This window comes from Myripristis murdjan, chromosome 9 (assembly GCF_902150065.1).
Source record: "Myripristis murdjan chromosome 9, fMyrMur1.1, whole genome shotgun sequence".
Taxonomy (NCBI): domain Eukaryota; kingdom Metazoa; phylum Chordata; class Actinopteri; order Holocentriformes; family Holocentridae; genus Myripristis; species Myripristis murdjan.
In genome coordinates, this window is record NC_043988.1 from 33,559,353 (window position 1) to 33,585,551 (window position 26,199).

General features: G+C 41.7%; 1 protein-coding gene across 1 annotated transcript in view; it reads right to left on the reverse strand.

Annotated features, from left to right (window-relative positions):
• The window catches only part of fras1 (Fraser extracellular matrix complex subunit 1), a 321,197-nt gene that overhangs the window by 177,868 nt on the left and 117,130 nt on the right, over positions 1 to 26,199 (reverse strand). Inside the window, 3 exon segments of the mRNA XM_030059979.1 lie at positions 1,633 to 1,776; positions 17,273 to 17,419; positions 24,273 to 24,416. Coding sequence (XP_029915839.1) covers positions 1,633 to 1,776; positions 17,273 to 17,419; positions 24,273 to 24,416 — 435 coding nt within the window.

Sequence of the window (26,199 nt, forward strand, 5' to 3'; positions counted from 1 at the left end):
GCTTAGCAATGCACTGCTAAGTTCACTGTCGCCCTCAGGGACGTCTGTTCTCGCTCCGCCTTGTCTTACCACTCATTTTCTCTCCAAAATAGAAACCATCCATATTCATACGCCTCCTTCATACAAGGAGCTTTCGAATCCTCATTAAGCCGAGAGGAACTCTAATTATTGTTTTTTTTTTTTTTTTTTTTTTTTTTAATTGTTTGTTTGCTAACTCCTCGCCGGCGCTGACTTCCTTGTGTTTTCCTTCCAAGTGGAGAGGTGGATGCTGGCGAGCGAAAAAAAAAAAAAAAAAAAAAAAAAAGTCCACCGGGACGGTAAACAAGCAGCCGAAGCAGGCCTTCACCTCCAGTTCACTGCCAACAACAAACCTCTTACTGACTGCTGTTTTCTGTTTACTGTACACACCGAGCGGCCGGCGGTAATCTGGATTAAGGGCTGTTTAGATATCGACTTTCGCTGCTCACGAGGATTACAGAGAAGACAGTTCAGATGGATGGCTGCAGTTTTTTCCACATTAAGGTCCTTGTTTAATGTGTAAAGCATGACATTAAAGGGAAAATGCATTCAAAATACGGTGCTATATCTTGCATTTCTGTCGTTTTTTTTTGGTTGTTTAATTGTGTGTTATATTTCCAGCAGCTACAACGAGGTATCTCTCACTTCCTCGACTGCATAATCTCTTGCTCTTCTACTCTTCCTTACTACACCGTCGCTATTTCTCTCTTCACCTGCACAAAAAACCCAAAGATGCACGCAAACAACTTCAGGCCCATATTCGGTTTCTGAGGTCTTGCATTCTGGGAAAATGTAGGAAACCGTTAGCTGAATTAGAAGTAGACCAGACAGGCTGACTGTAGAGTTAAAAAAACGTAAATCGTAACACTTCATCACAACTATGAAATGCATTAGATGCTGGTGATATGTAAAAAATATGTAGTGTTGGAGAAGCTGACGCGGGATTTTTAATGAAGATGTGCATCAAAATATGGAAAAGTGCTGTAAATATGGTGTGTGAGGTATCCTGATGGAGTTATGTTTAAAACAGGCCATCCTAAACAGGGTTCCTATACCTAAAGGCAAGTTAGGTTTAAGATCTTTTAAAAATTTTAATGCCACTCGTAATAAAATTTAAGACCAATTTCACAATAACCAAGCTTGAAGGAAAAAAAAACCCGTAAAACAAACACGTAGGGTAGAGCAGAGCTGGGAAACATCTGTTGTTTGTTGGCAGTTTTGTGTTTTGTGTGTTATTTTAACATTTTAAATTGCCATGCCAGAAAAATAACATTCATTCACATTCCTAAATCCTACCTCCCATGTCTTTGCATTTTAAAGACTTTTGAAAGATTGATTCAAAACATTTTAATAACAATTAAAGCCTTGTTTTGAGGTTAATACATTCAATACCTTGATAAAAGATTTGATAAAACAACTCTTAAAATTCACTGAGCATTGCAAATTGACAGTCTAACAGCATGAGAGTATCTGAGGGGGGATTTTTCCTTCAGTGAGGTGAAGGTTAGTGGTTCAATTCCCAGTATAGCTGGAAGGGAAATGTAAGACTCCAAACAAAAGAGACTGAACCACTAATTCACACTGTGCGGTTAAAAGACAGGCTGGAGACTTTACCGTGGCAGACGCCCTGCTGGCTGTAGTATCCTGATCCACAGTCGGGGACGCAGGCGCCGCCCTTGAGCAAGGCAGCCGAGTCGGAGCACGTCACACACTCCTGCTGGCCCGGGCCGCGGCACTCGGAGCACGACTCGTGACAGCCTGGTGGAGAGAGGGGACGAGGTTTACTCAGAGTGTCAGGTGTTTATTATAAGGTGAGGTTAAATGTTTATTATAAGGTTAATTATAAAATGTGTTGTGTGGCGTTCAGGTGCTGGTGTGTTGCTAAATTAAAAATAACCAAGATCAGGACTAAATGAAGTAAGTCACAAGATTTCTCCAAGACTCCAACATTTGGGAGGAGTGTGTGTGTGTGTGTGTGTGTGTGGTCTGTGTAATTACAGTGGAATTTTATGAGTATTTTATGAGCGCTGGTAAATACAACAGTAACAACAGTGCAGAAAAAACAGAGAGCAGCAGGTTGGCAGCACGAGGTGGGGGGTGGTGATGTGTGTGTGTGTGTGTGTGTGTGTGAGGGGGGCAACACAGTCTGAGCTGCTTGGGGAGCCTGTGTAAGAACAAATTACTGTGTGTGTGTGCGTGTGTGTGTGTGTGTGTGCGTGTGTGTGTGTGTGTGTGTGTGTGTGTGAGAGAGAGAGAGAGAGAGAGAGAGAGAGAGAGAGAGATTGAGAGGGCTAGACAGAGACAGAGAGGACTAGAGACAGTATCTAAATCCAGTGGATTGTACCCTAAGTTTGACTCTGTTTTTGATGCAGGTGAGGTGGTACATGTGTACATGTGTGTGTGTGTGTGTGTGTGTGTCTGAGTTTTACACATTTTGATGGGAATGTTTTTGCCTCATTTTACCAGTCTTTAACTGGGATTACGATTTGAGTTTAGTTTAACATTACAATTAGAATTTGGCCTAAATTCGGGTAAAAGTTACGACTGGGGCTAGTTAAGGGGTAACACTTGGTTTTAGAGTAAAGATCATATTCATGATTAGGTTCAAGATGTGGAAAGAGTCAAGGCTAAGACTAGTTTATCGTTCACACTTGGTTTTAGAACACAGATAAGTCACTTTGGGTTTAGTATTTTTTTTTGTTGCTGTGTCTGAGACATCGCTGCTTGAAGCTTGGGGACTTTTCGGCCTGTAGGTGGCGCCGCGGTGGACCAATCGATTTCATTTTGTGCATCAGGGTAAAAATACACCATTTCCCAAATTCATCAAATCATCAAATTTGGCCCGACAGTGTCTGAGATATTGAGTGCCGTGGTGGGCCAGTCAGGTTTATATTCAAAATAAAGGATCTGAATGGCAAAATCCATCTTGCTCACAAAGTAGGTTCAAATCCGGACAGCAGATCCAGACAAATTGTGTGTGACAGATGAATCAATAGTCTAATCGATAGTCCCTTCCCTGATCTTCGATCGTGGGTGTCGATTCAATTTATGATCCGTTCACAGTGAGGTTCAAGAATAAGGGTAGTTTAAGGTTAGGACTTGGTTTTAGAGTAAAGATTGAACATAGGATTAGGTTTTAGGCTGGGTAAGAAGAAAGAGTTTAAATTAGGATTATGGTCCTGGGGATGAATGTAATCAATGGAAAGTCCTTTCTAGTACAGTAATATGAATGTGTTTGGGTGCTTGCATGCTAACTGGGTGCTCAGCCGTGTGTTTGTATGCGTGTGAACAAGACAGAAGCGCCGAAACCTAATTCATAAAACCAACTGCTCTGATTACACATGATTTCCCAGCGGCCAGCAGACGGAAGCCAGATGCGACAACGAGTGCTACAAAAAATGAAAACGCAAATGAAAAAAACAAACAAACAAACGAAAAACGAAGAAGCACACAGGAGGAGTGTGATGCCTCTGGTTTCAAAACAACAAAACTCACTTTAGCAGTGACAACACTGTTCACAGTTTCTGTTTTTCCCCAGATGGTTCCATCCAAGTTCACAGGCTGGTGCTGCGCTCTAAAAAGTAAAAAGGCATCCAGGAACCTTTAGAGGTTCTTCAGACTGCAAACACTGGGGAACCACACTCATGATCCATGAAGAACCCCTTTGTAAAGTGTAAATGAACCCTGATGGCACTTCTACAAGCCTTTCCTTTTTATTGGATCCCAGAAGAGCCTCTGAAGAACCCCTCATTTCTAGAGGATACAGACATTGACGCACGTTTGGGAGTCCTGGGAGTCACTGGCCTGTTCATCCCTTCTAAAATATGACCAGAGGTGGTTTATCATATGAACCAGGCTGCCATTTATACATTCTGCAAACTCAAAGAGTTTTAGGCTTCAAATGCAACCAGAGGGGAACCCCAGTAAGTTCCTTAAAGACCCCATTAGCAAAGAGTCCATGAATTCTCTCGGTTCTTCAACAAGCTTCTAACATAGGATGGCTCTTCAGGAACAGGATGTTTTCACATTTTTTCTCCCTCTTTCTACCTGACTTTGGTTTTCTGTTGTTGTTTTTTTGGTGTGTCACATGAACGCTGCAGAATCAGAGGAGTCCAAATCACATTCAGGACAGAAAAGGTTTTTGGATCCTGGGAGTTGCCAGACCCACCATCCCTTCTAAAACGTTGTATGGAAACTACCATTCCCATTTGTCATAACATCTGTCCTGTTGTCACTCTGAGAAGTAAACGGGTTCCAAAGAACCTTTTTGACGTGCAACCATAGGTGAACCACAGCAGGTTAACAAAGAGTTCATGAACCTTGGTGGTGCTTCCACAAGCCTCTAACATTGCAGGCGTTTTTCAGGAAAATATCAAGTTTTTGTGTTTGTTTTTTTTCTGACTCTTACAACAAGATTACCAGATAACTCTTTGTTTTTGGAGTGGTACATGACAACAACAAAATCATAAAAGGATCTGAATCACAAACAGATTTTTTGAGAGAGGTTTGTTACGTGCTAAATGACTGATCGCTTCACATGAACACGGCCACCATTCTCACCATCAATCGGTCATCATATTTAAGAAATAAAAGGGTTTCTGGAGACCTTTTTAGGGACATTTTTCTTAGGATTCCTGGACTGTATTCCTGATGAAACCCTTAATTTTTACAGCAGAGAATCTGCTGAGAATAGCAATGAACTGGCGACATTGGCAGATGATGTCTTCTTCCTTTCCTTCTAAAATATGTCATAAATATGTCAAGGGATTGGCCTGTCCTCCCGGACAGGCCAATCCCTTCTCTTTATAGACTAACATCTCTCCACTCTATAAAATAAAGGGAATATTTATGGTTTCAGGGAGGAAAATCTCTCCATTTAGTCCACTAATTTGTGTGATGACTTCTAAACCTCATGATTAAGGCCTGGTCTTCATCAGCAGTGCATACGGAGCATCTATGCTTAAGAGTTTTGAAAGTTTTCTTTTGATTGAACAAGCCAGTGAATTAGAGTTTGTTTTTTGTTTTTTTGACATTTTTATGATGTGTGCTTTAGATTTCCTTTTTTTCTGATGCATTCCTATCAGATGTTCTCTGGGTTTACCCACATATAGACATCTCTACACAGACTTTTCTGTGGTTAAACTTTAGCGTGTCTTTATGGTGCAAACATAGGTGAGAACCGCAGATGGTTCCTTGATGAACTCCTTCATAAAAACCTCATTAACCCCTGACAGAACCTCCATGAACCTCAAACATATGGGGAGGCAGAATTATATAGGGCTATAGATAGGAACCCTGAGGCGCTAATTGGTTCGCATTGGCTCTCAGATGAACCAGCTGGAAAAGCAGTAGTTTTTAAAGTGTGTACTTCCTCATCATTTTCTATAAATACAAACTGTGGAACAAAGAGGATTTGATGAGATAAAAGAGGCGGAGAGAAAGACAAGAGAAAGTCAAGGACAGGGAGAGGAGCAACGAGGAGGAGTGACGGAGCATTTGGAGGCCATAAAAAGTGTGCAAAACACATCGGGGCGAGAGGATTTTCACCCGAGGACAGCGCTAATTAATTTAATCAGCGCTATTTAAGAAATGCTGATGGAAATCTCACTCAATTAATGGCAGGCGCCAGAAGTTAACCGAATGTGTTATCGCAGAGTTTGTTGGGAAGCGATGTGGGATAAATCTCCCAATCCTCTCTCCTCCTTTCATTGCATCCTTCTGTTTTTATCACTTTAAAAACACACACATCCTGCTAGTGACAAAGCACACATTTATCACTTTTTTTCCCTCTTATCTTAACATATTCATACTTACCACAAACGCACAGCATCCCTCTTTCTGCCACAACAGCTTTACCTGCATCAGGGTTGTGTAATTCACAGCAAACTGCATTAAAATCTCATTTCCCTTTTTTTGGTGAATACCTTCCCTTTAGTCTTGGTATCACCTGTCTCTCTCTCTGTCATCTTATTTTTCTTCTTTAGTCTTGTAGGATGAAATGGTTGATTAAACCCGTTAGTGTTGTTTATTATCTCAGCAGAACAGATTGTATTTCCACTCTTCTTGTTCATTTTTTTTTTTATCCTCTGAAGGCATGAATGCAGAAAATCTGGACAAACTGTTTCCTGTGTTCCCTGTTTTGTCCTCCTTGCTTTTCATTCCTGCTTTGCATTCGGCTGCAACAAGACAAGGTGATGAGAAGCCTGTGCGTCAGTCAGGGGAGTGTATTACTGTACAATATGTATTGTAATCCCAGTGCGCTCTCTCTGCATTCGGCACGCCTGATGTTGTCAGTGCAGTCATTTCTGCCTGTTCCACGGTGATATTTATCATTTGCATGCACCAAATAAAACTTCTCTCCACACAACCTGTCATAATACTTTTCAGCTCTGCACACTGGGACTCTCGTTTCCCAGTCGATCTGTCTATCGTCTGTGAACTCAGTGTGGAAAATTGCAATCAATCGCCGGCCAGATTGTGATACCTGTAATTTTCACTGTCTGTTGTGCCGAGCCGTTCTAGCAGGTAATCAGTAAGTTGTCGTTTGCAAAAAAAGAGGTTTAATTTGGCCGGTAAAATAGCACAAAGCTGTATTCAAACAGGACTACCACTGTGTCGCATATCATGTAATTAACCTCATCAGCTGTGCCAGTCCCACAGCCAAGCTTTGATCAAACCAACAGAGTTTTATCTGAAATGGTAGTGGAGATCCTGAGGTTTAAAAATACCCGACATTTCCTGCTGTATTCCAGGGAAATGTGTCTAAAATGATGCACAAGACATGGAGATATTTTCTATTTGATATGACGCTGCAGTCATAAAACAACGGCATGCTGGAGCTTCAGTGAAGTTGCAACCAGCAGATACACAATATGGATGTGACACTGTTGTGCAATATGGAGAAAGAGAACTGTTTTTTTTTTTTTTTTTTTAAGCTACTAAGGTAGAAATGAAAGGGAAAGCAGTGCTAAATAAAAATAAATAGGTAAAGGAGGTTAATGAAATACAATTCATCACTTTCTGATTTAGCAACACACATTTTTTGCACAAACTTAAAGTTTATGCCAAAAATGCATAAACGAAAGATGGCGATCGCTAGTGGTGAAGATGGAGAAAGAGTGTTGTGTAAGGAGATAACCTCGGTACAGCAAAACACAGCAGAGTTTAGTTTTACAATCTGCGGGTTTGGCAGAGCTGCACAGGATTTAAATCACCGGTGACCTCTGCAGAAATCAGTGCACTGCTCAAGGTGACAGGAAAGGGAAGTCAAGTCCATTTGTGTGTTCCGGTGTGAAAAGGGCTAAAGCTGCCGCTGAATCTCGGTGAATCCATCACCCGCCGTGACCGGCAGATTGACAGGTGGAAGTAGTTTCCTGACCCGCTTGCACTTTTTATTCTCGATTTTTATGCTCCTCAGCCTTTCCTGCTTCTCTGCTCCCGTCTGCCAGTCTTTCTGTTTTTCTCTGTCCGTCTCTCTCTCTTTCTCTGTCTTTCTCCTCTTTTTGAAGATGTTCGCCCCTCGCTTTCTTCCCGTGACACTCTCTTTTCTCTGTCCCAGCGCTTTTCTTGCCTTAACCCTCTGGCATTTTTCCAGATTCACACTGGTTTTCTTGTCATCTTTCTTTTATCTCTACCTCCTTCTCTCTCTCTCTTTCTCTCTCTGTCTCTCTCTCTCTGTCTGTCTCTCTGGCCTTTTTTCATCTGCTCCTCTCAAATGTTCAATTTTAATATCTCTCTGTCTGCCTGTCCCTCTTCCTTTTCTTCTTCTTGGCATGTTGGAAACCCTCAGAGAGTCACACAACACCGTCTCGTTTCAATTTGGCGATATCCTGTCGCGCAGGAGTTGCTGCTGAATACGGCGGCAGCGGTTACAGATCCATTGATCTTGCGTCTATCCTGCATTAGTACAGTTTGCTCTGTTCGTTATTGAGGAATCATGCACTTTAATGCGTTTGTGGTGTCACTCTCACAGAACCTGAATGGAGTAGAATGGACTTTCTCACACCGGGCTACCTGACTGAGCAAGTCGCTGAGGAAAAGAGGCTCTGCAGTGAGGAACAAAGCAGTGGAAAGATGTCGTCAGTGTCTGCTCGCACACTTTCCTTCTGCACTAAACTTGGGCAGCCTTGAGTTATGTAAAGTGTGATGATGCCAGTCGGCCAGGTTTGCTAGTTTGCAGATGTTGACTGGAGGAGCCGATAGGGGAAGCACAGACTTTGATAATGTTATGTTAATCATGTCCCGAACGTCAGATTTCAGTCTAAGCGCTCATGTAAAACAGCAAGACAAACAGATTCAGAGGTTGGTAATTCTTTTAGTCATTTTTGTTTCCAGGTTACAGCCACAGTGCAACACAAAAACTGCAAAAAAAAATCTCTATCTTAAGTCATTTCATCTCATATTCAGTGTTAAAATCTTGTTTTTTCCATCAAACATGGTAAAAAAAAATCTGCCAGTGGGATGAGATGATCCCACTTGTTTCCAATGCTAATCAACTTGTTTCATGATTTTTTTTTTTCTGGAAACAAGTATTTATATGTTGAAACAAGGCAGAATAAGGCACATCAGCCCACTAAGAGCAAGAAAACAACACTTGATTCAAGAAAATCCTAAAAAGAAGTGATTAGCATTGGAAAAAAGCGGGGTTAGCTCATCCCACTGGCAGATTTTTCACCTTGTTTGAAGCAAAACAACATTTTACCACTGAAGGCCAGACTGAAAGACTTGCTAAGATGGAGATTTTTTTTTGTACTGTACAGCTGATGGGTTGAGTCATAAAGTTCAAAAAATCTCTTCCAAAGTTGTTTTATCAGCTAGATTGACGGAAAAGGCAGCAACATCTGAATTTTCCAGACAATGTCAGTTGCAGATGGAGCGGAAACGCAGGACTATCTGCAGGCACGCAGGGAAAATCTGGATTTTTACAAACACTGCATCTCTACGTCGAGGTAAGGTACCCCCCTCCACCTCCCCTTCCTCCCCACCGACACACTCACTTTACCCCCAAAAAAAGGGTTATAGCCTACAAGGGGATTACACGTCCTTTACCTTGCCCCTCACAGGAAAGCAATTTAATTTCTGCGTGCGGCCTGCAGGCGCAAAGTTATCAGCAAATGTAATCCTAGCAGGCCAGTTGCCAAAAACTCTCCTAAAGCCTACTCTGCATAAAGTGGGGGAGGCTGAGATGAATGCACAATCACACGGCGCGCTGGATGAGCTTCACTCCACGTCCCTCTGGGAGGGGCGGGGACATACGATTACTGTGCTGCTGCCACGGTGTTTTAACGGCCTCCGTACCTCTTGCGTTTTTTTTTTTTTTTTTATTCTCTTGTTCTGGTACCAGCCCACTGAGAGTAAAGAGTTTGTATTTGAGGAACTGTATTTCAAAAATATTAGAGAAATATAGACATTATGAAAGTCTGCCTTCGTGCATTTATCCTAATTCCTCCCGAGATATCACGTTAAAAACACAAACACAAACCTCTGGTGTCTCTCAACCGACCGGTTCCCAACATCGTTGTTTCTGACTTCTAAACAGCATGAAAACAATTCATAACAAATCCTCTCCAGGCAGAAGAAGCACGCGCGCAGGGAGAAACTGGATTTCCCGCCAGCGTCATATCAGTCGATCCCCGCTGAACGCCAAATATGATACAGCAATATGTGTTTCTGAGTGGGGATAACAGGAGGAGGAGGCGAGTGAGTTTGTGCTGTTATCGCGGCCGCCTCGTCTCTCCAGGCTCTGCCACATCCGTAATAAAACCGGAACGCCAGAATCAAAGAGAAAGAGAAGTACATCGAGCAATAAGGAAACACTATTCGCTTTATCGATCTGATGCGTCTCGAGAGGGTTCAAGCAAAACACGATCGCATGACGAAGCAAAGCGACGTGCAAAATCCAGAGCTGCTGCAGGATCAGGTCACACCTTCAGACAGAAAGCTGAAGGAAAGCCAGCAGGTTTACTAAGTTCAAAAGAAAAGGGGATGTTTTCTCGCTGGCAGTGAAGTGTTATGGTAAATAAAAAGTGTGTAAACTGAAAAGTATCTCAACCACCACGGGAAACAGAAATCAGTAGTTAGAGTTAAAGTATAGAGTAAAAGTGTTTGTTTTTCCTCAAAAGACGCTGCCTGTCAGCTCAACACTCGTTCCCGACTTAAATAAATTCAAAGGTGAGTCGAGTGCGTTTACGCGGGTTTATTCTTCGCTTCACCACAACATTTTCTTTCGTAACTTTTGCAGCTTTGTGATGAAATCCTGTTCATTAGTTTGCTGGCCAGCGAGGGAAAGAAAACTGAGGGAAAATGCGAAGATCTGAAGAACCTCGAAGTATAAACTGTTATGATGAAGCATGTTTCAAACCAACTGGGTAAACCAGGTGCGTTTCAAAATGCAGTGCAACTTTTCACCTCTTTTTTTTTTTTTTTTTTTTTTTAAATCAATTACTTGATTTCTGTGTCTTCACTGTTTGGATACTCTACATCTTACTATGGCTTTCACAGCTCCAATATCTGAGATTATCAAATAACTTTTATATTCCTCACTTATTTTGAGTCTTGCGTCCTGTGCCAGGTGGTTTCCAAAATATATTTTGATTTGACATTTGCCGTCAGACTCTGTTTACAAAGGCAGGTTGAGGTTATTTGGAGAAAGTAACTAGCTACTAAACCAGAAGCTCTATGCAACGCCTTGTGCATGTTGATTATTCTGACGAGCTGTTTCTTGACATTACAGTGTGTGTGTGTGTGTGTGTGTTGCAGCTTGTAATAAACTCTGCTGATAACAGGAAGTCAAAATAGTGGGAACTTTTCCACCACGTCTTCCTCTCTGCTGTTAGCGTTTGCTGGCTGCCTTTTGCTCAGATAAGAACACAGATCACAGCCGATGCGCACAAACAACAGCCTTATTTTTATGACAGAGCTGGGCGGGGGTTACGTTTTCACCCCTTTCGATCTGTCTGTGTTTTCGGCGGAGTATCTCGAAAGTTAAGGAAAGAGCTGCACTGCAAAAAGTCAAAATCTTACCAAGATTATTTGTCTTATTTCAAGTAAAAATGTCTTATTTCTAGTCAAAATATCTCATTACACTTAAAATAAGACATGATCACCTCAGAAATTACTTGTTTTTAGACAATTTTCACTTGTTAATTTCTGAGCTGATCATGTCTTATTTTAAGTGTAATGAGATATTTTGACTAGAAATAAGACATTTTTACTTGAAATAAGACTTGGTAAGATTTTGACTTTTTGCAGTGTGATTAACTTTTCACGCTGATTGGTCTAAAGGGGGCACTGTGGTGGGGCGTCGCCGATCACGAAAAGGTGCATCACTTCCAAACGGATTCAGGTAACGCGACAAAACGTTGGGGAAATCTTGGTCATTAACTTCTAACACCGACTGGCCAAAACGGAGTGTGGTGGTGGGCGTGGCCTATCACAAAAAAAGTGCATAACCACAGCAACATCCATTATCCCGAAATCAACCATACGCACACAGCTACTCAATTACCCATTTTCCCCTCGGGGATCAATAAAGTATGTCTGACTGTGATTCTGATTACCTTCAGTTAAAAGCACAAACAGTAAGAAGTTTAATTCGGTTGACTACGTGATGTGGATCTTATGGAGATATGCACTGAGCGCCATCTTTTTCTGTTTGATTATGTGCTAATAAAACAATAAGGATAAATATTAACAGTAAAGTGGCATCTTGCAAAATTGAAAAATTAACTAACTGTTTTTTTGTTTTTAATTGAAAAACTAACACATCAGGTAATTCCCACAAAAAAGTAATCTGAGTACAGTTGTCCCTCGCTATAACGCAGTTCACCTTTCGCGGCCTTTTTTTTAGTGCAATTTTGCATGCTTTTTTTTTATTGGACTTATTTTTCTACAAAGGTTTGAACTTTGAGAGTTTAAACAAGAGAGAAAAGTGAGAAAATGTTAACGCCTGTCTGAGAAAAGTGTATAAAGTGTGTAGTGAGGGGTTTTACAGCCTTAAAACATCTAGAATAATTGTAAAAAATAAAGCTGACTACTTCGCAGATTTCGCCTATTGCTGGTTATTTTTAGAACGTAACTCCCGTGATTAATGAGTGACCACTGTACTCTAACATGTGTCCTTCTGATGTGTTTTGATAATTGTTTGTTGTTGGTCTTTCTGTTTTGCAGTCTGGTTGTTATTTCATTTTATTATCTGTGTATTGTGCTATATTAGAGGCTGTATCCTGCTTATTGTCTTATTTTTTATTACATTAATCAAACAAAACAGTGTCTATTAGAGACAACTGCACTGTTTTCAGTTGCTAACACATAAAACGCTCTTTTTTTTCTGGCAGTATCCATAACAATCAGCTCACGGGTTTCGCTGCAGTGAGCAAACAGAGAGAGGAGAGGGAGACAATAAAGGAGGAAGGACAGGAGACAGAGGAGAACCAAGTGAGGAGAAAGGACGAGTGAGGAGGATTTTCTTGGCACAACGCCCTGCTGTGTAGACACAAGCCTGGTTTCCACACACACACACACACACACACGCAGTAAAGCCTTCAGTCATGCTGGAGGTGTCTGCACCCCCCAGGGAAGCTTAAGGGGAGGCGGAGGGGCCTGGGTGGTCCTGGTTTCCTGCCAAGAAACTCAACAATCCTGCATAAATGTCTCCAGTACCTTCCAAACACCCTCCAAAACACCTTACACCCTCATTATCGCTGTCAACTGGGCGGCATGAAGCAGCCCCCCCTCCCCCACCACCTCCTCCTCCTCGTCCTCCTCATCTCCTCCCCATCAGCGAGGCATGGAATTGGGATTAGCCCACGGTAAATGGCCCTGGACATAAGCAGCCTCTGATTCACAGGCTGGTCCCACTTTCTACTGAGGAACTGCTGCTCTTTTGCTCCAGTGGAATCACTTGGGCGAAAAATCAAAGTCTTTTTTTTTTTTTGTTTGTTTGTGTTTTTTTTCTCTCTCTCTCTCTTTTCGGCAAGTGGAAGTTCAAAGCAGACGGTCTGCTAACCAGCTGGACGAGAGACACTTTGCGTGGCAGCGTGCAAACTGGACGCCCAATGTGTGAGAGTGAAGGAAGTATTTTCTGCAAATAACATCAGCTTTACAAAGTGCAGTCTCAAATTCAGCGTCAAAATCTTGTTTTTCTTCAAACAAGGGAGAAAAAAATGTTCCACAGGGATAAGATAATCCTACTTGGTTCCAACACTAATCAAGTTGTTGTAATTTTCTTGATCCAAGTGGGCCCATCTGCCTTATTCAACATATTTATTCTTGTTCCCATTACAATTCTTGAAACAAGTGAGGCTGCATTGGAAACAAGGGGGATTATCTAATCCCAGATGGCAGAATTACTTTAACTTGTTTGAAGAAAAACAAGATTGTAAGACAATATGAGACTGAATGTCTTGTTAAGACGGAGATCCTTATGGTGTGCAGGATAAATAAATGAGTTAAGGGGGGCTCGTACACTGGCAGCCACTGTGTTCACTTGTTTTTGCTGTGTGTGTTCACCCAGAGGTGGAAAATACCCATAAAAATTCTATCTTTCGGTCTAGTTTTGCAACTGTCCGTGACTTTTCCTGCTCTACATCTTGTACTTTTTCCTGCACTAAATTTATCTGAGGGCTGGAGTTACTAGTTGCTTTGCAGAAGAGGCTTTTCCATGCAAAACATCAGATGTGCTGCATTGTTAAGAGTGTAAACCAGCCAACAGGATATGGAGCAGCCAAAGCCTCAACACTGAAATTCTTCTTACAGGTTAATGCATCAATAATTCGACACCCATTCTTCATTATGGCTACTTTTACTTCTCACACAGAACTACATTTTACTGAGAATACTGCTGTGCTCTGACTCTGAAGTAAAGGATTTGACGGCTTTCTCCACCGCTGCATTCAACAAAATATTACCTACAGTGTTCATGCAGCGTTAATTCATAAGGAGGGGAGTCCAGTTTCTCCACTGGCTGCCATTATAGAGTCCTAAAGCACGACAGATGCAGGATAAATGCATGAGGGCCAACGCTCTATATCCCATTTGCAGCGGTCCGAGGGGCTTTCCAGTCCTCCCAACAATGTTCATTTAAGGTGTGAAATTGAGCCGCGGTAGTGACCGAGCTATAATCACATTGAGGCGACTCTTCTACCCCCATCCCCCGTTTATTTCTACCCATCATCCCCCAGGAGCCAAAGCAGGTCTTTACCACTCAATGGGCCGAGCCATCAGGTCTATTTTAGCATGTCTGGGAGGGGGTTGCTCACTGAACCATGCTTTTATTTATTGGTCCAGGCCTCAGAGTGTTGTGAGACCTGTGAGGTAGATTGGTTCAGTAATAGTCAACGTAGCGGCTCCCTTTTGTTCATTTATGCTGCATTAGCGCTCGATGCGGTGGGAGCCATCGAAAGCCATTGCAGAGCCTCTGCTTCATGTATTTACACTGTGTCTGTCCTGCTTTACTGCCGTGCGCGGAGGCACAGATTGTAAAAGTCACCCCTCATGCATTAATCCTGCATCTACAATAAATGAACACTGCGGACACTCTCGTCCAGAGGAACAAATGCAATCAGTGTAGTTTTAAGAATAATACCAGAGCTTTTTAGAGACCTCTCACTTCTCTCTACATCTAGTTTACATTTCCCCCAATCATTTTGCAATGCGTGCCCTATGTAATGTATGTTTTTTTTACCCTTTATATGGTTTGTTCATTTTTAAAATACAAGCTTTGTCATTTAGCTTGAGCTGCTGCCCCAGCCAACTGAGTCTTCCTTTTTTTGTTTGGAGTTCATAATTTGATTTTATTTGATTAGAGCAAATAATTGCCTACTCGGCGCCCATTGCACTACTGACTGGCCTGGAGGGGGCGTCCCTCTCTGTGTGATCCTTCTCAAGATTTCCTCTGTTTTTTTCCCTTCAGCCAAGAGGGTTCAGGTGAGGGGGGGTCGCTCATTTTCTAGAAACGGTGGGCTTGTGAGGTCCTTTGAGACTGTAACAGTGATTAAAGGCTCTAAATAGATTTGAACTTGAAGATCCTTTATATAAAAAAAAAAAAACGTGCAAAAAAACAGTGCAGTGTTTTGAGGGATTATTTCATACATTTCTTCCTGTGGCTGTCAGCTGATTGGCAGGAAGCAGAGCGAGGCGTAACGCACACACACTCAAATCAAAATTCACAATGAAATACAAAAAAAAAAAAAGAGAGAAAACAGAAACTTTGACTGAACCAAATGAAGGTTTCCGGTTTGGTGATGGATTTATCTCACTCTGTGGAGTTTTGTTTTTCAAATGGTACAAGAACAAATAGCAGAAAATGGTGTCATCTGAAGGAGGAACAACAAGCCTTGATGTCGACTGTGTGCAGGAAAGAGGAGAGGAACTCGACCAGAAGCACAAACACCAGCATTATTCTCTGTGACAAATTTTGAATGCATCTTAGCACTAGGCTACTGCTTTTAACTGCTTGGAGAGATTTTTTTTTCTCCCTCTGGGTGGATTGAGCCAAAGTGCAGCAGCGCTCCAGCAAGCGTAGAATAAGAAGCAGGACTTCCACAATGGCTTTATTTGTGCAAAAGAGGGATTTTGGTTGCACGCTGCCTCATACCAGCGACTTTCCCCGGCTTCTTCTTGAGCCAAGTCAGTGAGGCAATAATACTAAAGCAGTAATACTCAGACCCCAGAGAGTCACTTTGTAAAATATTCAGTCTCAGTATCTACTACCTACTCAGAGTTATTCTCAAAGCAGTCCACTGCAGGAAAACAGCCCAGTTTTTATTTGAGGACTCCTAAAAACGAGGATGCATCCAGCCGCAGAAGCTCCACATTTAACTGCGTGTGTGTCGAATTACAGATGCTTGCCAAAAAAGGACAATTAAAAAGAATCAGGTGTTGCTCTTTTCAGCCAGTGGACGCTCTAGAGATCAGCTGGTTGAGAAATGTTAGGATTTCCTGTAAAGGCGTGGCAGGATTATTTATGGAAAACTATAATATCCCAGATTTTTTTTTAGAGCAGTGGTAAAATCTTAAGCCATTTGCACATAGCCATTTCACCAGATGATGTCACCTTTTATGAACCTCAAACTGCGTGTGTGTGTGTGTGTGTGTGTGTGTTGAAAGCCAGGTAGCCCAACAGCCTACAGTTTTGTATTTTAATTGTGAGCCTTAAGGCGTGTTAATAACATAGTAAATTATATTATACTATTATGCCTTTAGCTGATGTCTCCTCCTCAAAAGACTAGCATGTAGCTTGAGCAGAGTGACTTAATGTTCATGTTCATGTTAACTAGTTAAGTCACCAGCTGACTGGTTTAGCAAGGCAGCCAACATGCACTGACACTTACAGTACACTGGGTACTCGTTATGTAACATCAGCCACAGTGTGAATGAGACTGATAATAAAAGGACAGCAGCAATGGTTAATTGATGAGATACTGCAAAACTGTTTCCAATGTAGTTTCACTTGTTTGAGGATTAAAGTATAACTATGTTGCAACAAGGCAGAATAAGGCAGATCAGCCCACTGGGATTAAGAAAATAACGCGTGATTCAAGAAAATTCTGGAAAACGAGTTGATTAGCCCTGGAAACAAGTGGGATTATCTCCCACTTATTATCTTTTTCTTTTTTTTTTTTGACTTTGACTAAAAAAAAAACAAAAAAAAACAAGATTTTAACACTGAGGACGAGACTGATTGACTTGTTAAGGTCACATCTATGCACATTGTATACATCGATGCACACTGGTTTTTTTTTTTGGTTTTTTATCATCTATTTATCAGCTATTTATCATCTGTTTATACTGTAAATTTGCACATTGCCCACATCTATGCACATTGTATCATCTTTTATTCTTTATTTTTTATTTACTTAATCTTGTACTCTGTGGATACTGCTGAAAACTGTGAATTTCCTTCGGGATGAATAAAGTATCTATCTATCTGTCTATCTATCTAAATGGATAAGTATCTGAGTTCGAAAGCAGCCATTAGCTCACAGTCATTCAGTCTGAGCACAGAAATTAACTGCATCTATGTTTGACACTGTTGAAACAGCTTTTTTTTTTTGAGCTCATATTTGTGCTCTTTATTTGGTTCTCAGTGCTGTGAATGTTTCTGGAATTATCTCTTTCCGAGCATCATCCTCTACTATTAATTTCTTTTGCCTTTTTCATGGGCAAAGTCATGCAAAAGCACCACTTTGACCTCCACCGTGGCCGGCGGGGGGGGCATGGAGCCACCGGACGGACCCGTGCACGGCGTACTCACGGCGGCAGTGTGCGCGGTCGTGCTGGTAGGACCCCGGCGGGCAGGAAGCCAGACACTGGCCGCTGTGGGTGCTCAGCAGGGGCAGCGGCGAGCGGCAGGACTGGCACTCCCAGCCGCTGGTACAGCTGGCACAGGACGGCTGGCAGGCTGCAGGGGAGGAGGACAGGGAGAGAACGGAAGCTGTCAGTCAGGGATGCGTCTTCTTAAACCCTGTGACGGCTGCAGGGCGCTCTGCTTGGCCCTGTGCACGCCGGGTGGAGGGCAGGTTAACACACACACACACACAGGCACACATTCATATTCAAACCGATGAGCAATTTGGAGTCTGCGGTCCGGCTGACTCACATGGCTTTGGACGGTGATGGAGGGAAACTGGGGCACCCTGAGGACGCCCACATGGACATGGGGAGCAAAATGAAAACGTGTGCTGGCTGCTTCTCGGTGCTTTTCTCCTGAGCCAACTTTGGCTGTTTAATCAACAGTTTTTTCATTCTGTTTATTTAGAAAATGTACAATATCTACTATTAAAAGACACTGGGAAACAATATAGAAACCCTCCATTAAAAACCATTCCCAGAGGTCTTTATTCTGCAAAAAATATACATGTTGACATTCATTTAGTCTCATCCTCAGTGCACAAGTGTTGTTTTTCTTCAAACGTTGAGATATTACCACTTGTTTCCAAAGCTAATCAACTCGTTTCAGGAATTTTCTTGAATCAAGGGTCATTTTCTTGATCCTGATGGGCTGACCTGCCTTATTCGGCCGCGTTTCAACAGATTTATCCCGCAGTTGGTAATTGCATTGGAAACAAGTGGGACTATCTCATCCTACTGGATTTTTTTTTTTTTTTTTTTTTACTTTTTAATGCTGGATATGAGACTAAATGACTGAATGATAACTTGGAGATTTTTTGCATCATATCACAGATTCAAAGTAATGCACATTCTTTGTCTTCTTCTATTTGTGCTAGACAAAGAATAAACTGCAAAATTTAAGCTCTGCACAACATTCTCGCTCACCTGTTGTTCCTGTTTGTCTATTTTTTTTCCTAATATTTGTTTCCTCTGCCAGTTGGACAGGGGTTTATGTTTTCACCCCATTCGGGTTTGTCTCTTTGTTGGTTTGTTGGTTTGTTTGTTTGTTTGTTAGCAGGATGTGAAGGGATTTGCATTAAACTCAATGGAAAGGTTGGTCATGTGGTAAAGAAAGAGCAAATTCTTTTCACTTTTCACACACACGATTGGCCAAAGGTGGACGTCCAACATGTGGAAGTGGCATAATGTTAGGACTGTGTGCGGTGTTGGAAGGGGCGTGCGCTCTGCTGAGTGTTTTCTTGCCTTGTTTTGGTTGTGTTTTGTTAGGGTTTTGTTTCGCTGTGTTGTGTTTTATTGTGGCGAGCGCTGTTTCGGCCCACCCCGATCTTGTTGCTTGTTTTCAATTTTGCAGTTTAATCTTCGTCCAGTCGCGGAGGAAAAGGTGGGAGAGCGTCAACAGCTCCTCTCCCCTCATCTGCTGAGTTTTCTCCAACATTACTCTGCTATCTCTAATATATAAGAGTAATATATATAATATATAAGAGTTGAGGTGGGTCGATCCACGTATCAATCAATCAATCAATCAAACAGTGAACGCTCACTTACAGAATTAAAATCGGTTTACTGTACAAGCCAAGGTGATGTCAATTAACACCAATCAAGGGTTCACCGGTTAAATTAATTAGTTACTTACTCAAAACATTGTCTGCCAAAATAAAATTAACTGGTGGACCAAGAATGTGTTGCACATCTGCTTTTTTTTTTTTTTTTTTTTGCAAGAAAAAAGAAAAAGCAGCACACCCACGCAAAGAGATATGGTGGATCATATTACACAGAGGAATACAGAATATATTATCATGCACAGTGATTCAGATTGTACAAATTACACTCCAGTACGTTCCTAAAGGAGATTTTTTCACTTTGACGGTGACTGAGTTTATAGCCACAGATGGGAGAAAAAACAAAGGGGAGACTTTTTTTTGGTTTTCTTTAATGAGAAATGAGAAAATGAGTGAAATGCCCTTTAAAAGTCACAGACTCCCCTTAACAGAGAGAGAGAGAGAGAGAAAAGGGGAGGCGAAGGTGAGATAGGGAGGACCAAAGGAGGCAGATGAGGAGGAGGAAACAAGGATGGAGGGAAGGAAATGAGGAGACGAGAGTGAATGGAAAAAATGAGGCATGAAAGGAAAAGAGGGAGGGAGCAGCGGAGAATGAAAAAATTAGTTAATTAGTGTAAAAAAAAATGAAAAAAAAAACATAAAACCGTCCGACGGCCCTTATCAAAAATGTGTGCTCAACACTCGCAGCTTCATTATCTGCCGCCGCCCACGTGGACGCGACGCAACAAAACAGAGAAACGAAGCCGAGTGAGAGGGAGAGGGAAGAAGAGACGGGCGGATCAACGGAGCGAGAAACAGAGAGGCTGAGGTACTTACTGCCTCTTCTGAATATCACTCAAGCACTTATCACACACACACACACACACACACACACACACACACAGAGTCGGTGACACTGTGCAGAACGCTCTGATTAAAGTTCAGCGGCGAGGAGCCATTACAGCTGAGTCATTCACACACGCCGCGCTTTGATACCACAGAGACAAACATGTGATCTCTCTTTGTTTGTTTGTTTGTTTGTTTGTTTACTTGTACCACCACCGTACATGTGTGTGCCAAACCGAGCGTTTGATCATGAAATTTTGCAATGAGCCGATAAAATGTTTCGGTAAAGTGACAGGGAGATGAATCCAATGAGAAGAGGAGGAAAAATAAAGTGCACACATCAGACGGAAAACTGGATTTCAATGATCCAGCTAATGAACCAAAAACAAACAAACAAACAAACAAACAAAAAAAATGAACTTCTTTCTGTGCAGCTATAATGAAAGTCATCCATTTATTCTCAATTACAACTGAGTATCACTCCTCCCTCTGTGTTAAACGACAGAAAACCCCCTGCAGATTTCTGGTATCTGGATTTTTTTAGATACTTATTTTATGTTATTTGCTATGTTATTTTATTCCTGTTATAAAATGTAGTTATAAATCATGTCTATTGTCAGTCACATGTATTAATCTAATTATGGTATCGCATACCTCAAAAAGTCAGTGGTTACTAAAGCATCCGTCCCACCTTCTGACGTGTGGAAATCAGTTCCACACTGAAATGCATCTGAGACAGTTCAGTGTGTTTGTTCAGCTTCCCGGCTCATTAGCAAGGCATCACCTGTAGCACGTTAGAGTCTTACAGCTGACTGCAGGTGCAAAGAGCTGAGCTGCTAAAACTGACATCATGAAGTGTTAAAACGCCCAACTTTAACGTCTACGAATATATACGTACATGTCAAATTGCAAGAAATCACATCATTGTTTTTTTGTATTCTGGACCTCGTGCCCCCCTGCCCTAATTGTGCCCCCCCAAAAAATTTTGTTTTGCATGACGCCCCTGCTGCAAAATGATTCTTTATATCTTCAATGCCTAAAAAGAAGAGTGAAAAATTGAATGTGGAGTTTTTATTCTTTTCATAAAACTCACTTTCATCACAAAGTCTTGACTTCCATTCACTTCTACCTCTGTCGCCCAGTCTGTTATTTATATTGCAAATCTAAATATGCGAGCGGGTGTGTGTTAAACGGTTTGAAGGCACGACGAGGCCTCCCTGCTCGTTAATTTTTATACCACCGTCATTTACCAACAATATAAAGGAAAGAGAGAAAACAGAATAAAATAAAAAAAAAAAAACCCCACTGGTGTGTTTTCCTTCCCGGTTGTTACTTTTGTCAAGTCGATCACTCAGCTGTGTTGCCGTGGTTACAGGTTGTGTGTGATACACAGTAATACTCAGTTTTGTTCGCAAAACACCCGTCGGCCAATCAGAGTTGAGTATTCGCCCAGACCGATGATGTCGTTGTTATGGATGCGTCGATTTATTTCACCTTTAATTCCTTATTACCTTTATCGCCTGTGTTTTATTACTGTTTTACTTCACTTATCTGTGTGTTTTATTGATTTTCTCTCTCTCTCCCTAATCCCTATTGATTGTGAGGCACTTTGCACTGACACGTGCTTTTTAAAGAAAGATTAATAGTAGTAGTAGCAGCAGTGGTAGTAGTAGTATTTATTGATTATTTTTAGTTCTTTAATTCATTTTACTGTTTAATTTATTGTCATTTCATTAGAAGTTTTGTTCATTTTCTTGTTAGCCTTTTTCCTTCTTTTATTTTGAACTTTTTATTTATATTTAGCGCATTTTATTATTATTATTATTACTACTATTATTCATATTTTATTCTCTATTTATTATTATTTTATTCTCTATTATTTATCTATTTATTTATTTGGATGTTTCAGATTTCTGTGGTTACAAAGTGCTGATTCTACACTGTGCTGTATTTGGTTCAGCTGTAAAGCAGACTGTGCTGCAGTTGACTGTATAAAATTTGCAATATAATGAATGATAGAATGAATGAATGAATTTTTTATTTTCATGTCAAACCATCTATACGGCCCGTCCCACATGGGATAACACGACACAGAACACACACTTCCAGGTCACCGAGCATAACGATACAAACTTAACATACTTTATAAGAACACACATTATAACTATTTAAACAACATATACATTGTTTGCTTTCTCCAAATTATATGCTGCAATATAAATAAGGTTTGGGCTGGTTTAGTCGTAGCTGTATTTTCCAAGCTTTTCTTTTTTCTCGCAGACGGAGCAAAGAGCAGCAGTGGTTCAGCAGCCGCGCGGTAACAAAAAACGGGACTCGAACGCCGGCTCCATCTGCTCGCCGTCAGCACTTCGGCACCGGCAGCGGCTCGTTGTGTTTCCACAGCTCTCGTCTGGCAGCTGTTAAATACCCGGCCGCTAGCATTAGCAGCTCGGCTCCAAAGTTAATACCTTTATCTCCGGCTGATAGCTTTACGGCAGGCGGGGCGGGTTGTGGTTACAGCTGCAGGCGGTGAATGTCTGGCTGGAGGAGAGCGGGTCAACGGGAGGCGACAGACGAGAGTCAAAAAGTGCACCGCGTCACACGGTAAGAAGATTACGGCGGCCGCGGGTCGACGGCCGGTCGAGGTGGCGCGGTCGGTTTCATGTAAACGTGAGCGTGCCAAAGGACGAGGAGGGAAGTGTGTGTCTCCTCACGGTCGAGGCAGATTCACACCCACACACAATATGATCCTCTAAGTCAGTGGTTCAGTCCTCAAGGCCCCGCTGTCCTGCAGGTTTTTGTTCCAGCTCTACTCTTATTAAGGCCCACGCACCTTCATGCACGGCCTCTTCAGGTCGATCTGTTTCAGCCAATCAGCATGCAGCCCTTAAATGGATCAGGTGTGAAAGAGTAGATCTGAAACAATAACCTGCAGGACAGGGGGGCCTTGAGGACTGGGTTGGGAACCTGCTTTAATGTGTAATGTGACGCCCCAACTTCTGGAAACTTTTTGGAAAATTCAAGTTTTTTTTTTGCTCTCTTTCCAGCAGCTGGACGCTAAAGGGATTGGTCCGGTAAATAACCCGATATTACACCTTGATTCATCCGTACCTGACGTCCTGTGATACCTCATTGGCTGCCACTTAAGATGCTGCTATCCTCAGATTATGTAAGTTACAGGAAAAAAAAATGTGTAAGTCTAGCTGCTTGTTCGGTCCTCCATCCAAGAAACTCAAAGTCGTGCCTATATGTCATAAAATATTTAGACATTTACAGACATATCCATTGTCCGGGAAATTTCCACACTGGCTTGCAAAAACATACTGCAACAGTACTCTCGGATATTTAAAATCACAAAAATTCACACTAATTTTTGTATAGAGGTTCTCAACTTTGGAATAATCACATTAATATTGTAAATGAATCTACATCACTATCAAACTATCAATGGAAACTTGAATCATTCTTATTAATGGGGAGGGTTTGCTTGCGTTCATGTGGGCGAGCATGCACATACGTGTACAATTTGTTTTCGTGCAGTCATACAAGCTTTTTCCTCTTTTTCTTTTCATTTTGGTTTTGTTGTTGAATTTTTTTGAATCCATACCTTTTGTGTGACACGGTGAGCGACTGGATTTTCTCCTAAAGCCCTCGGGAAGCTTGCTTTACTCTCGCCAGTACAGTTCAAACTTATGTGTAACTGCCTTCTTTCAAAAATGTGTTTATTTGTGTGAAAATAAAAGTAAAATTACAGTCAGAGTGACTGTTAAAGACAGAATTGCCTGCAGTATTGATGCAAAATCAACCCAGGATCAATGCAGAAAGTGGAGTTTCTGTAATAGTTACCACCACATATTAATATTTTTTTCTCCACAGCCGTCAGAGGGTACAAACAAAGGTTTGGTAAATCAAGTAGCTGGATGAGACCTAATGCTCTGATTCCCAAACTGGGCTGCTTATTCCATTTGAGCAGAGGAGAAAATGAACTTCCTGATCAGACGTTTCACTTCCCTCACTGTTTTATCATTTTACCTGCAGCTCAGGCGCTTATATAACTCCGTACCAAGTCAACAAGACAATTTTATCAAACGGGCGTCTGCGGATCTCAACCTTTCTTGGCTCTCGACCCTTTAAAACGAAGCGGTACTTCTGACTCGCGGCCCGGTCACAGGCTGAATGTGCAGAGCGGTGAAAGAGCGGGTCAACCAAACAATCATTTTCCCTTTTTCAGGTCTTTTCATTTGATTCATCGTCAGACGAGGCCTCGAGGCTGCAAACTTGTCAGTATTTCACAGGGAAAAAAAGAGCAATAATTTGGGGAAAAAACACATAAAAATACCAAGTTTTTGGTCTGTAACTGGTCTGTAAATGTGTTTCCTTAGTAGTCTTTGATGTAAAAAAAAAAAAAAAGTGTAAAAATGAGTGTTTTGTTGCAGGACAGATGCATGAGGGGGATTTTTTTGCAGTAGCTGCCACGGTGTGTGTGTGTGTGTGTGTGTGTTTAACTGAATGTCCTACCTGCACAAGCGCGTCCGTCCGGGTAAAAGCCGGCGGGACAGACGGACAGACAGCGGCCGTTGTGCAGGAAAGCCTTCGGGTCCCGGCAGCTCTCACAGTGGTCAGGACTCCCCGAGCAGGACAGGCAGTCTGCGTGGCACTGGGCTGAAACACACACACACACATTTCATATGACATTTAATTGAAACTCAATTTTATGCCTGTTTAATATAATATAATTGGATCTACAGTGAAACTCTGGATACTGGATGGAGAAAAGTTGGACCACAACACTGCCAACACAGAGAAAGACGGGAACACACACACACACACACACAAAAAGAACATGTTTTGACATTTAATTCAGTGCAAACTTAATCTGATACATGTGGATTAGTGTTGAAACTGAAATGCAGAGAAGCTTAACTGTGCAAGACGCCCTCATACAGACATGGAGTCACTCACACGCACAAGTTTTGACATTAAATTATATGCAAATTCAGTCTAATAGATTTGACTGCGCTCTGAAACTCGCTTTGGGGTGGCAGAGAAGTTTGACTTTGTCACACACGCACACACACACACACACACACACACACATACACACTCTCAGAGACACACTAAATTCAATTTTAAACAAATTTCATCCAGTCTATTTGGTTCTGCAGTGAAACTCTGTTAGTGGATGTAGAGGAGTTGGGCTGAGTAAGATTATGCTAAATTTATCCACCTGGGAGCTTCACGGAGCGGCTGCTGTCTTCACTGCAGCAGGCTGTGCTTTAGTGCCTTGCTCCGGGACCGTCCCTGCCCAGGATCTGAACCAGCAACCCTTAACGCACAAGCTTCTAGGCTATTTCCAGTCAGTTCCAGTCTTGTGTTTTGATCGGCTGAGAGACAATCTGATGGGTGCCAGTACCTGTAACCCCAGTCTCCAGAGGCAAATGTTTCCAGTTTACATTTCAGTTTAACCAGCAAATATGTGGAAATGTCAAAGTTTCTCACCCAAAAGCATGTTGCAGGTTTTAGCTTAATTTGAGTATTTACACGCTCCTCTCAAGGTTCACAACTTGTGGTTAAGAAAGAAAGAAACTGAAAAATGTGCAGTCGTCAACCAAACAACAAGACTGTTTTCCTTACTTTCTGAATAGTTGATATCATGGAGATACAAGGTTTTGGACGGACAGGAGCGATATCAACATTGACAACATGGTGGCGTGTTTGCTTGTTAGATCGTTCGTTAGACACCAAAACTACTTGATTAAGGTTAGGAAAAGGTCATGGTTAACGTTACAAACACGTTACCCCTAATGTTCGCTGATAATAGCTCGCTGACATTCGCTAAAATGTTTTTATCTTTTTACTGTTTTACTGCCTGCACTACTGCATTTTAACTCTTTCTATCGTTGCTTATGCGGACTGCATTGTTTCTGTTTGTGCTTATTTTGTACTCTGTCTGTTTATGCTCATTCTATGTAAATTTTATTGCTGTGAAGCACTTTGGGCTGCAATTTTTGCATGAAAGGTGCTATATAAATAAAGTTTATTATTATTATTAAAAACAAACATGGCTCTTGCCTGAGAGAGGATTCAAACCCCGGTCTGCAGAAGCACAGTCCTGTTGACTGAACCATCCACCAACCACCAGCCTCCTCATGCAGCGCTGTTTATTTGCTTTTTACTACGTCTTTAAACTTGAAAACATGATATTTCAGCGAATCTTTAGTTTACAGAAACGTATCATTGCACCTTATTTACCTTCAGTACCTGTAACTTCATGATGAAACTTTGGTCTAATCCACAGACCATAATGTTTTCACAGCTTCACATATTTAAAGCTCAGTGCTAACAACAGAGACAACAACCAACCTGGACACTCAAAAGCCAAAGCTGCAGCATTGAGATGATTCGTCAATGAATCAATGAGTTGATCAACAGAGAATTATCTGAT